General features: G+C 38.6%; 1 protein-coding gene across 1 annotated transcript in view; it reads right to left on the bottom strand.

Moving 5' to 3' along the window:
- LOC106873134 (U5 small nuclear ribonucleoprotein 200 kDa helicase) overlaps window positions 1-14,174 on the bottom strand; it is a 68,534-nt gene that overhangs the window by 1,778 nt on the left and 52,582 nt on the right. Inside the window, exons 35-43 of the mRNA XM_089339729.1 lie at window positions 13,405-13,555; window positions 12,212-12,359; window positions 10,148-10,224; window positions 8,312-8,399; window positions 7,316-7,437; window positions 6,377-6,520; window positions 5,326-5,502; window positions 2,693-2,853; window positions 371-452 (exon numbers count right to left, since the gene is read on the bottom strand). Of these exons, the coding sequence (XP_089195855.1) occupies window positions 371-452; window positions 2,693-2,853; window positions 5,326-5,502; window positions 6,377-6,520; window positions 7,316-7,437; window positions 8,312-8,399; window positions 10,148-10,224; window positions 12,212-12,359; window positions 13,405-13,555 (1,150 nt within the window). The remainder of the gene's footprint in view (window positions 1-370; window positions 453-2,692; window positions 2,854-5,325; window positions 5,503-6,376; window positions 6,521-7,315; window positions 7,438-8,311; window positions 8,400-10,147; window positions 10,225-12,211; window positions 12,360-13,404; window positions 13,556-14,174) is intronic.

Below are 14,174 nucleotides of genomic sequence, written 5' to 3' on the forward strand. Positions count from 1 at the left end.
TTGATCCCCAAAAGGATGAAAGGCAAAGTCGACCGTGGCAGAATTTGAACTCAGAATGTAAGGACAAACAAAATACGAAGCATGTGCTAATAATTCTGCCAGTTCACCACCTTTAATAAAAATCGTTTCTGCTAAATGCACAAGGCCTGAAATTTTGGGGGAGGGGACCAGTCGATTACATCGACCCCAGTCTGTAACTGGTACTTATTTATCAACCCCAGAAAAGATGAAAGGCTAAGTCGCCCCTGGTGGAATTTGAACACAAAACGTAAAGACAGGCGAAATACGGCTAAGCATTTTGTCTGGCATGCTAACGATTCTGCCAGCTCACCACCTTGATAATAATAATAATGATAATGATAATTCTTACCTGTGGGAAAAACGGAGCAATGACAGGTCCAGTTATTTCGTCTTCTCTCTCAAGTGTGACAAGTACATTCACAGTAGAACCACTGTAGACAAAATATATGTTAACCAAAAGTCAGTAACAACAGAAACAAAATAGCATGGCCCTGTCAATTATTATATCAAATATTGTTTTAGAATATATTTTACATTGCAACGACTGGTGTGTATGAATTACTCATCCAAAATCTCTAGATTTTCAGTCAGAATGCTGGTCAGAAACATTTCAGCACGGCAATTATGCATTCTCTTAATCACACAATCATTATTTTAACATGAGTTTTTTCATGTTTGCATAGATCAGATGAAATTTGTTGAGGCAGATAACCTGTGATCTGATGCTCTTCCTGTTGCCAATTCTCACCTGTTTGCTAGGTGATACTTCCCTTAGTCTTTTTCACACAAACAGCACAAGAGACAGATTTGTTTCACAATTACTGCATGATGTTAAGACAAGGACACGCACACACAAACATATGTGTGTGTGTTGCGCTTTGTTTAGTTTCTGCCTACCATATACATGTGCTAAGTTCTGTTTGGTTCAGGGTGAAAGACATTTACCCAAGGGGTGCTGTGCAGTAGAATGAACTGGGAAAGCATATGTTTGCAATGTGGTCTCCACGATGATACATTTGTAAAACAATCCACGCAGGCACAAAGCCTGAAATTTGGTGGGATTACATCAACTTCAGTGCGCAACTGGTACTTACTCTTTTGACCCTGGAAGGATGAAAGGTAAAGTCAGCTTTGGCAGAATTTGAACTCAGAATGTAAAGTTGGGAGAAATGCCACAAAGGTTTTATATTCAGAGTTCAAATTCCGCCGAAGTCAGCTTCGCCTTTTATCCTATCAGGGTTGATAAAATAGGATCCAGTTGAACACTACTGGGGTTGAAATAATCGACTTGTCCTCTCCCACAGAATTTCAGGCTTTGTGCCGATAGTAGAAAGAATTATTTTAGAAATGCGTACATCATTATGAAAGCATGGTTAAAAAAAAAAAAAAAACACTTTGTTTTACAAATGTAGGAGTGGCCGTGTGGTAAGTAGCTTGCTTACCAACCACATGGTTCTGGGTTCAGTCTCACTGCGTGGCACATTGGGCAAGTGTCTTCTACTATAGCCTCGGGTCGACCAAGGCCTTGTGAGTGGATTTGGTAGGCGGAAACTGAAAGAAGCTTGTCGTATGTATATATATATGCGTGTGTATATGTTGTGTATCTGTGTTCGTCCCCTCAACATCGCTAGACAACCGATGCTGGTGTGTTTAGGTCCCTGTAACTTAGCAGTTCGGCAAAAGAGGCCGATAGAATAAGTACTAGGCTTACAAAGAGTAAGTTCTGGGGTCGATTTGATTCGACTAAAGGCGGTGCTCCAGCATGGCCGCAGTGAAATGACTGAAACAAGAAAAAGAATAAATGTAGTTTCAGGTTCAGTAAAATAATATGAAACTCCTTGACAGGACTTAATGTAGGTCAGTGTGCCACAGAGATATCAGCATTGCTAATTGAAGTTATGTCAATACCTGAGATAAGTCAGTTAAAGCCTGTCTCATCATATCACAGCTTGTCCTGGTTTCTGTGTCGTGTCCTCGAATACAGGTCACTGCTTTGAATGAGACGCCAGTTCTTCATAGGATTAAAGCTTTCTAATCCCACCAACAGCAATAAATAGTGAAGATAAGCTATACATGTTTAATATGGGTATGTAATGATGTAGCTTGCAATTACTACCCCTGGCCCTTGTTGTCCCCATTCACCTGTCCACCCTGATGTCTCCTCACCCTTATTTTATCCATTTCCAGTTCCACCCTGATCACTCTCAGCCACCTTTCTATAATTTAAGTAGCCATGGAGATTCTTTACTGGGAAAAAACTTGTTCTGGTCCCTTCTTTCATACTTTAACCCCTCCAAGCATAAAGCTGCTTCCCTGACCACTGCAGCATGGTGACCTTAATAGCACTGGTGTCACTGGAAACACTAACCAGTACACTTTGTGAAAGAAGGGCATCCAGCCATAGAAACGATACCAAAGCAGGCACTGGAGCATGATGCAGTCCTCAGACCCGTTGGATCCTGTCAAACCTCATGACAGCATGGGACACAGATGTTAAATGATGATGATGACAATGTGTCTATGTGCATGATTGGCAGAACTGTCCAACTCCTGCTAGCATAGAAAACCTAACAAAAATCTTCAGAAATGTCAATGGAGATCTGTGTGATGTGTGTATATCAATAAGGAACAGGAAAGAAAAAGAGAAGCAAATGAGAATGGATAAGTTTACCTTTTGATGATGTCTTTATCTTGAACTTCAAAAGTCAACTCAATGTTGGGATATCGGTTACAGAACCTTGCCACACCAGCCATTTCAGTGTCAGACAACTGCAGCAGAGCATTACGCTCATCGTCTTCCATCTCCATGATATCAAATATAGTTTCATGACCCTGTCAAAAGAACAACAATTAGCCAAACAACGGCATCTTTCTCTCCTCTTTGCATTATAATTATAGGCACAGGAGCGGCTGTGTGATAAATAGCTTGCTTATCAACCACATGGTTCCAGTAATACATCATCTAAGATAAACGTGGGTACTGTGGTCAAAGGATAAGTTTATTGGCCATTCACTCAATACCAGGGACCAGGGGGGTAAACATTGGCCCTTAACACTTTGTTTCACTGACTGGTCCTGTAGTTCTCTCTGAATGCAATCAGTGAAAGGCCTTACCCACCAGAGATTAGAACTCTTATCAGGTGCTGAAGACTTACCTCGATAGTCATTCTTTAACCCTTTAGCATTCAGATTATTGCCAAATGTAATATTTATTCACTTTGTTTTGAATTAAAGTAATCCCTCAACTATGGTGGGTATTATGTTCCAAACACCACCACCTCCTGCGATAGGTGAAAATCCGCCAAGAAGAAACACTACTGTACTGTATATTTTTTAAAATTATTTTTATAATTTGTATATATTTATTTATTATCAAAGCAAAACAACACCACGGAGGAATCGATGTAAGCTTAAATAATAAACAGTGATATAGCGAAGGATTACTGTAATCCTATATAATCTCATGGTTTTGGTGTTTCAATGATGTGATTGTTTATCTTTAGAATAAAATTGTAGGGTAGGTGTGAAAGGCTGGATCTGACCAGTTTAAACATAAAACAGATACAATATTTGGGCCAGATATGGCTGGTTTGAATACTAAAGGGATAATTTAGTAATTGGAATAGTATTGTTTTGCAGTAATTAAAACTCAAATTGTAATTTGAAAATAGTGAGAAAATAAAAATTAACAAAAAAGTATTGCTATGCAATAATTTGATTTTGATTTTTGCAACCTAGAAGGCACTGGAATTACAATTATTGAAAACTGAGATGAAAGAGGGCTAAGGCAAGTCACAGGTAGGGGCCAACAGCTTGGAGGGGAATGGGTGCTGCCAAGCTAACTTGCCCGTCATACATTCATTATGATGACAACCAGATCAGAATCCATTCTGGAGTGGATGTCACTCAGGCTAACATCAAAAAGTGGGTGGGCCTCAATTTTGCCAAACTCACAGAAGACCAAGGGAAGTGGCACAATCTGGTTGTGACATCAACAAATGCCCCAAAAACCACACGGTCAAGGGATAGGAATGAAGGAAGAAAAGAAGAAATGAAAGAATTTAGAGGAAAAGTTGCATGAAATGCATAAAAGATAGGAATGTCAAATCCTATTGCTACTGAAACTTGTTTTGAGAGCAATGAATAGGGAGATAAGACACCTAAGCACTCAAGGAGCCCAGTGAAAAAATTCAGCAGGGACCTGGAACTGTAGAATGAAGCTCCGTTAACCCTTTAGCATTCAAGATTATTCAGTCAAAAGTAAAGCTTATTTATTTACATTGTTTTGGATTAACCATGGATTATCTTGTAGCAAAGAGGTTTTAATGATATGATTGTTTAATATGATTGCAAGGTAAGTGTGAGAGCCTAGATCTAGCCAGTTGCCCAAGGTGCCATGCAGTGGGACTGAACCCAGAACAGGGAGAATATTTTGGCTGGATACGGCAGGTCTGAATACTAAATGGTTAATTACAGTGAAGAGTTCAACTCCTTCAGTGTCTTTAAATGCAGAAGTGGGGACACCACCACCACAATTTATTTGCTTAATGTCTGTATTTCCAGGATGGCAAGGGTTAGATTGGGAGGGACTTGACACAGGATTTTTACAGTCAGATGCCCTTCCTCTTGACAACCCTTAACAGTTTTTTTTTTTGAGTAAAGAAAACTTAATTTCAGCTCTGAGCAAGGAAATGATTTGTTGATAGAAAACATCAACAAATGCTCCTGGTTGCAGTCTAGCTACAAATGATGATGCCACAGTAGATTGTAAACATTTGCACACAGACCCCCCCCCCCCCCCACCCCCAACCAGTGGTAGAATGTTTGCCTGCCAAAGAGGTGGGCTCAGTTCATTTCCCAGTCAATGCAAGTCTTCTTTTATAGGTACAGGTGTGGCTGTGTGGTTCTGGGTTCAGTCCCACTGCATGGCACCTTGGGCAAGTGTGTTCTACTATAGCCTCAGGATGACCAAAGCATCGTGAGTGGATTTGGTAGATGGAATCTGAAAGAACCGTTATGTGTGCGTGTGCATGTTTTTGTATTTATGTTTGTCTTCACCCATCACTTGACAAATGTTGGTTTGTTTATGTTCCCATAATCTTGATGGTTTGGCAAAAGAGACCAATGAAATAAGTACCAGACTTAAATAAGAACAAACAAAAGACACACACACACACAGAGAATAAGTTTGTTATTTTTCAGTTGGTCAGCCAAATTCTCAAGGCATACAAAAAGGAAATCTTCATTATCGTCCCAAAGACAGAAAGAAACTTCAAGAGGCGAATATAGTTAAAAAGCAAATACCTTCTCTTGACATCTGTTGATGGTTTCGTTAGTAAAGAATGGTAGCTGTTTCAGGTAGGAATCTTTACTCCACATTGCCTGGGTAACCATTTGAGTAAGTTCCATGGCAGAAAGAGCAGGACTCAGCCAACCGTTGCTACTCAGTACATCCACACAAGCTTGGATTAAGCGAATAGCCTACAAAAACACAAATATATATATAAAAAAACAGGTAAGTACAATACGTTTGAATACATGAATGCATGTGTGTATGTATGTATATTATATATATATATATATGTTGTGTGTATGCATATATTAGCATATATTATATGCCCATTTTTCTCCAGGCTAGATACATTTGCACCTTGTTTCTCACTTCAGGCCTGCTCTGGCTTAGCTTCATAATCTTTAACCTACTATCCAGTCACTTGCTAACTGACTTGGACCCTGCTCTATCCTTTTCCTACACAAATTTCTAAACAGTAAATAAGTATAAGACACCATTTTCTTTTAAATACTCAGTGTGGTACAATTGGTTGAGGAGAGCCTATGATGGAATTTGCAAAGAGATATGCAATACACATTAAACACACACTCATTCTCTCTGTCATTTTCTCACTCACTTTATTCCTAAGCTGTGCTGGTTACCAAATTAGTAACGGTTATTATGTAAATAAATGTTATCAAATAAAATTTGTCTACTGCATGGAAAATAAGAAACGTGACTTCATCAATTTGGTCCTATCTCCTCACTGGTTGGCCAATTAACATTTGAGCATTGTCTTCTCATTGGATAAAACATTCAATAGTCAACCAATCAACATTTGAGCTTTGTCTTCATAAAACTTCAAAGATTGCTTAGCAACCAAGCCATATAACTTCACACAAATTAAGATCCTAATGGTTAGTCTGTATTGAAATTATATATTCCATTTCATTGAACATTCATTGACCTGTCACCACTTCTATCATATTCTTCTCTGTTGTTGTCTCTGTTAGTTTATAGAATCCAAGAGTGAGACCATTATTTCAGGTAATAAAGAGAGAATTAGGAATTAGCAAGACTTACTTTACTCAGAATCAGTTCCTTGTCTGACTGTAATTCTGCAGATAACTGCAGCCGAGACAAATGGGCTTGTAACAACAGGTTTGTTTTCATGTGGGGATCGTTGTATTTTGGGTTTGCCAGTTTGTGGGGCAAACGTGTTGCCAACTGAAACAATAAAGGGAAGAAGAATTATCATAAAGAACTGGAATATGGATACATGTTACCTGTTTTTATCTCAAATTATACATAAACATGATTTAACATTAACCCTTTTGATACCAATTTACCCCTGGTTCTATCACTTTCAGACTTCCCATTTTAAAGTGATCTAAATTAAAATCTTCCATCAAAATTCCATGCTAATTTGTTCCAAATACCAGCTTAATAATGACAAAGTTTGCCTCCTTCACAGCAAAGTCGACCCTGGTGGTATTTGAATTCAGAACGTAAAGATGAACGAAATGCTGCAAAATATTTTGCCTGGCATGCTAACAATTCCACCAGTTTGTTACCTTCATTCTTCAAGATAATATATTTGCCACATTAATATAATGAATGACAGTGGACTGGCAGAATCATTAGAGTGTCGGAAAAATCATTTTGCCATGGTCAACTACATCCTTCATTGTCTTGGGGTCAACAAAATAAATTACCAAGGAAGTAGTGAGGGAAGTTTGTGCATGGGGAGGGTGATGGTAATGACTCTCTCTCTCTCCGTTTGAAATGACTTTAATTAAGAACCATTGTTAGCATGATGAGGTAAAACAAAATCTTTAACGACAGACTAAATCCTTTACTGTGTCTTTTATAAAAGAGTTCCATGTGACCAAAATATAAACCCTGATGCTATCAATGTTTTCAAACCAAAATGTAGTTCTTTAAATTGATAATTAATTCTTAAGCTTGATTACAACACAAAAAAAAAATTAATCAAAATAACTAGACAGAGAGAAAACTGACTTGTTTCAGCACTTGGTCCTCATGGTGCCGGATTGAGATGGATTCATATTCTGCAGCGTTTGAGATGATTTCAATGAGTCCTTTCACTTTAGTTTTAGCATTCAAAGACATGCTGAACAATTCTGAAGAAAAAAAAAGTCATCACAGAATGTAATATGGTCAAATGGAATGGTCATTTTAGCATTTAAACCAGCCATGCCATGCCCAAATATTTTACATGTTTTACGTCAAAACTGACCAAATCCTGCCCCTCACACTTAGCATACAATGTCATTCTAAAAATATACTGTCACATTATTGAAAGCTAGAAGTAGTGAGATAATGCATGATTAATTCAAACCAATTTGCATAAATAAGGATTATGCTTGACACAATAATCTGAATGCTAAACATTTAGATAAATATTTCTTTTCCTTTCTTTCAATAGCTAGATTAATGTCAATTTGTTAGCATTTACAGCTTGGTACACAATCCTACGGCTATTTGGTATGGCTCTGTCAGTCTTGGTGATCATACAAAATTCTATGTAACTCTAGCACTCTGTCGGTTACGACAACAAGGGTTCCAGCTGATCCGATCAATGGAACAGCCAGCTCATGAAATCAACATGCAAGTGGCTGAGTATTCCACAGGCATGAGTACCCTTAACAAGTCTCAGGGAGATTCATCGTGACACAGAATGTGACAAAGCTGGCCCTTTTTGAAATACAGATACTACTCATTTTTGCCAGCTGAGTGAGTGAACTGGAGCAACATGAATAAAGTGTCTTGCTCAAGGACACAATGCACCACCAGAAATCGAACTCTCGACCTCATGATCCTGAGCTGAATACCTTAACCACAAAATATGGTGACATAACAAGAGTTATATTTATAGTTCCAGGAAACAAATGTTGCATCAGATAAAACACCATTGAAAACTCTCACAAAGCAATATTTTGGTTTCCTTTCACTTGCAGACGTTAAACAAATATGGCAGAAATCCTTCTCACTTACCGATTGTTGTGTAATTGATGTAATAATAGGCAGCAATCATACCCAGGTTGAGTGGGGCGACATCCATTTCATCTTCAACACTGATACACTGAGAAACAAGAGAAAACATTATGTATATAATGACAAAGTGTGTGTGTGTGTGTGTGTGTGTGTGTGTGTGTGTAGAATTATAGAGTTGTGCCAAGGAGATTAACATCAGATAGGAGTGGTAAGAGGTGAGAGACTAGTTGATGGGTGGGGCAGTTAGATGACCTTAAGATTTGTGCTTAGGACTATCTAGCTATAGTATTTACATTTGACAGATATTTGTCCTCATCTTGTTTGTCGTTAACATGTTTCGGCTGATATACTCTCCAGTCTTCTTCAGGTGTCTTGGGGGAAATTTCGAACCTGGGTTCTCATTCCTAAGGTATTTTTCAATGTTATTATTATTATTATCATTCAGGTCACTGCTTGGAATCGAACTCGGAATTAGTAGCCTGCGCTCTTAACCCCTACACCATATGCCTATGGGCAAATGCAAATAATGTACATAATTCCTCATCTCATAAATATAGAACTGCACTAACTAGCTAGTTATCTTTTTACCAATCTCCAGGCCTCCACAAAGTTGCTGTTTAATTTCAGTTTCCCAAATAGTTCTTTGATTAAACCCAGGTTGATTCTGATCAAAGCTAATCCAGCTATGACAATTCCACTGATTTCTGCATCAAGAAGTATTCTTTTCTACTCAAGGCACAACGCCTGAAATTTTTGGGGAAGGGGCCAGTCTATTAGATTGACTCTAGCACGCAACTGGTACTTAATTTATCGACCCCGAAATGACGAAAGGCAAAATCGACCTTGGTAGAATTTGAACTCAGAATGTAAACACAGGCAAAATACTGTTAAGCATTTTGTCCAGCATGGTAATGTTTCTGCCAGCTCACCGCTTTGTGCACCAAGAAATATTACATCATCAGATTTGTTCCTCTTTTTTTTTTTTTATTTAAAAAGACAACAGACCCCCAACATTTTTTTGCTCCACAGATCACTTTCATACAAGACAATTTCCCAACAAACCCGGTTATCACATGCATAACAAAACACAATAAAGTGCATAATATATAATTTAACTGTTCTCTTTTACTCTTTTACTTGTTTCAGTCTTTTGACTGTGGCCATGCTGGAGCACCGCCTTTAGTCGAGCAAATCGACCCCAGGACTTATTCTTTAGAAGCCTAGTACTTATCCTATCGGTCTCTTTTGCTGAACTGCTAAGTTACGGGGACATAAACACACCAGCATCGTTTGTCAAGCGATGGTGGGGGGACAAACACAGACACACATACATACGACTGGATTCTTTCAGTTTCCGTCTATCAAATCCACTCACAAGGCTTTGGTCGGCCCGAGGCTATAGTAGAAGACACTTGCCCAAGATGCCACGCGGCGGGACTGAACCCAGGACCATGTGGTTGGTAAGCAAGTTACTTACCACACAGCCACTCCTACGCTGTGTGAATGCTTGTAACAAGCATGAATTATGAACATTCATGCCAACATACACACACACACTTAGATCCTTGATGGGCTTCACACAGTTTCCATCTACTAAATTCCCTTGCAAGGCATTGGTCAGATTGAGGAAAAAATAGAAGAGACCCAAGGCACTACACATTGGGACTGAACCTGAAACCATATGGATTGCAAACAGACATTCACACCTGTATGTTCAGCCACCCTTGTGCCTATGGCTATGCCTGTGCCTATAGTTACATTTGTGCCTATAGCCCAGGCCCAACTGCTCCCTGTTAATGTGATAAGAATTGTTAACTTCCTTTTCTCTGTCCTTACCTTTGACTGTTCCAAATCATTGATTGTATTCTCCACCAATTCTGAGAGATGATCAGACAAATGACGATGTGACACACCTGAAAGAGCAACAACAACAACAACAACAATAGTAATAACAGTTCTAGTTTTAGCACAAGGTCAACAAATCAGAGGGGAGGGGCAAAGTTAATTACACTTATGCCAGTACTTGACAGGTACTTTATTTGGTCAACTCTGGTGAAAGACAAAGTTAATCTCAACCACATTGGAAACACAGAAGGTAAAGGATGGAACTATACACCACAAACAGTTTACCATTTCCATATCTACTACTACTACTACTACTACTAATAATAATAATAATAATAATGATGATGATTTCAAATTTTGGCATAGGGCCATTAATTTGATTACATCAATCTGGTGTACAACTGGTATTTATTTTATTGACCCCGAAACGGTCAAATAGGATGAGCCCCCAATCCCCACAAAAACAAGAAGACAATGCTGCACATGCATCAGGAACGTGGAGCTGCACCAAGCAGTGCAGTAGAAACTAATATCAAACTACAAAGAAATAATAACAATAATGGCTTCTACTATAGGCACAAGGCCTGAAACTTTGAGGGAAGGGGGCTAGCTGATTTCATTGACTCCAGTGCTTGACCGGTACTTAATTTAACTACCCAATGAAAATGAAAGGCAGAGTTGACCTCAGTGGAGTTTGAACTCAGAATGTAAAGACAGACGAAATGCCAGAAAGCATTTTGTTTGGCATGCTAACAAGTCTGTCAGCTTGTTTACCTTAAGAGAAATAATAACAATAATCCTTTCTACTTCAGGCACAAGTCATGAAATTTTGGGAGATGGGGCTAATCGATTACATCAACCCCACTGCTCAACTGGTACTTATTTTGTCAACCCTGAGAAGATGAAAAGCAAAGTTGACCTTAGCGGATTTTGAACAGAGATCATAAAGACGAACGAAATACCACTAAGCATTTCGCCTGGCATGCCAACGATTTTGACAGGTCACTGCCTTATGGTAATAATCCTTTCTACTATAGGCACAAGGCCTGAAATTTTGGGGGAGGGGCCTAGTCGATTACATTGACCCCGCAAAAAGGATGAAAGGTACAGTCGACCTCAGTGGAATTTGAACTCAGAACATACAGACAGATAAAACGCTGTGAAATGCCGCTAAGTATTTTGCTTGGTGTGCTAATGATTCTGCCAGGTCGCCCCTTACAATAATAATCCTTTCTGTTATAAGCACAAGGCCTGAAATTTGTGGGGCGGGGGTAGGATGATCACATTGACCCCAGTACTTGACTGGCACTTTATCGACTCCGAAAGGATGAAAGATAAAGCCGACCTCAGCAGAATTTGAACCCAGAACATGAAGACAGACAAAATACCTTTAAGCATTTTGTCTGGCTGGCTAACAATTCTACCAGCTTTCTGCCTTTGCCTTCTTAATAATAATAATAATAATAATAATAATAATCCTTCTACTATAGGCACAAGGCCTGAAATCTGGGAGAGGGCTTAAGTCGATTACATCGGCCCTAGTACTCAACTGGTACTTAACTTATCGACCCCAAAAGGATGAAAGGTAAAGTCAACCTCGGTGGAATTTGAACTCAAAACGTAGTGGCAGATGAAATACCGTTAAGCGTTTCGTCCAGCATGCTAATGATTCTGCCACCTCACCGCCTTTGCCTTAATAATAATAATAATAATTGTTTCTATTCTAGGCACAAGGCCTTGGAAAGTTTTGGAGGATGGAGACTAGTCGATTATATGGACCCCAGTGCATAACTGGTACTTATTTCATCAACCCTAAAAGGATGAAAGGCAAAGTCAACCTTGATGAAATTTGAACACGGAACGTAGCAGCAGATGGAATACTGCTAAGCATTTCGCTCGGTGTGCTAACGATTCTGCCAGCTCACAGCCCTTGCCTTATTAATAATAATACCAACAATGAGCAGTGACGGATGGTTGATTAGATCTGAATCCATAACTGTACCATGAACATGTCTGTTGAAGAGGAATGATACAATGAATGCGAGCAGTGCTTACCTTGTAAGTTGTAGTAATTAGGGTTCTGTGTCATCCGTCTGTAGAGGAAAGTCCATGTGAGGTAGTCCACAGCATCTTGTTTATTTTCAATGGTTTTGGTTACAATTTCAGCATTGAAGTGGTCATGGAGACAATGGTCAAGATGGCTCTAGAAGAAGGAAGGAAGAAAGAAAGAAAGAAATACAAAGAAGCTAGATACTAAAAACATAATACAATACACACACACACTAACTATAGTGACCACTTCAGCTCACAGTTGTTGAAAATTGGACAAATACTAAATCCTGTCAAGCTCAGCGTCCACAAACACTGCCACACAACCAAAGTAGACCCCCTTCACCAGTAAATATACATACATACACACACACATATATATGCCAATATCAAACAGAGAGAATGAATGTTCAACACTGCATTGGTGGATAAATATTCTTTATTTAGGGGTTTTAACAAGGCTACCAATGGTTTCATGTAGAGAGATCTTCAAAGATGTTGAAGCATGCCACATGGAAACATGGGTATTTGTCTCCATTTCACATGGGAAAACAGGTGTTGGTGTGTTTACAGCCCTGTAACTTAGTGGTCTGGCAAAAGAGACTGATAGAATAAGTACTGGACTTAAAAAATAACTATTGGGATCAATTTATAAGACTAAATAATTCTCCAAGGTGGTGCCCCAGCATGGCCGCAGTCTAATGACTGAAACAAGTAAAAGATAAGCGATAAAAAAGATATATATTCTTTTATTCGTTTATATGTTTCAGCCTTGAGGCTGTGGCCATACTGGAGTGAAGAATAAGCTTTTGTAATCCACTTTTCTCTGTATCCATGGGTGGAATGAGATTTTTTTGAGGCAGAATTTCTATGAGTGGGTGCTGTTTCTGACACTAACCCAAGCAAGGTAATATTTCCCCACGTATGTCGAACAACAGACTGTTTCTTTGTTTACAAACAGTGTTCACATTATCAAAACAAAAGAAATATACAATCATTTGCACACACACACACCTTCCATTTTTCTGTCTACCAAATTTCACTCCCAGGGCATTAGTCAACCTGTGGCTACTCTACAGGAAACTGGCTGGCAGCATTAATACGGTAGGAATGAATACTGAAGCAGGAGGGTTCTGAAGCAAATGTTCCTTAACCATGCAGCCATTCCCAAGACCCCAAACACACACACACATACTTACTTCAACAGGTAAAGGTTCGTAGAGAAATTTCTTGAAGAATTCTTTTTTAGAGCTCTGGCAGAGTATAACAGATTTCCCTTCCTGGTCTTGAAGTGGTCTGTTGGCACGGCTGAGCATCTGCAGCACATCTGTGATTGGATAATCTTCATAACTGTGACAGAAAAGTACAATAAATGCGTAAAATAAAATGTCATGATGCAATCACAAAATAATAATTATACACAATACCATATCCATATCCATTATCTGTTCAACAGGTTATGTCGTTCAGTTACTAAACAATCAGGTTGTAGAATTACCTTTTCATGTTTAAACTATATATATATATATATATATATATATATATATATATATATATATATAAATTATTATTTATATATAGTGGGTGATAAATTGAATATTAATTCAATTTAAAACCAAGTGGCCTAGCATATAAAAAATCTGAAAATTCAGAAAAATTGTATTACATGTGTATAAGAAGGGATGACCACTAGGTGGACATCCTATATGCTAGAAAGAGGTCATCAATGACCCAACCACAAAGAAAAATAATGTTCTCCAGAAAAAATTTCACAAAACACCAGAGTATAGCGGTGTATATACATATGTAATATATACATATACATATATTTCTGTGTGAGTTAGAGGTTGAAAAACCAACTAGGGGATAGTACCTATCCAATATACAGCTGGTAGTGTACCCAGTTATTCATACCCAAGTGCTAGTTATTGCATGACAATCTCACAACTGAGTACTATATATGGGTGGG

Source organism: Octopus bimaculoides, chromosome 22 (assembly GCF_046866305.1).
Source record: "Octopus bimaculoides isolate indiv1 chromosome 22, ASM4686630v1, whole genome shotgun sequence".
NCBI lineage: Eukaryota > Metazoa > Mollusca > Cephalopoda > Octopoda > Octopodidae > Octopus > Octopus bimaculoides.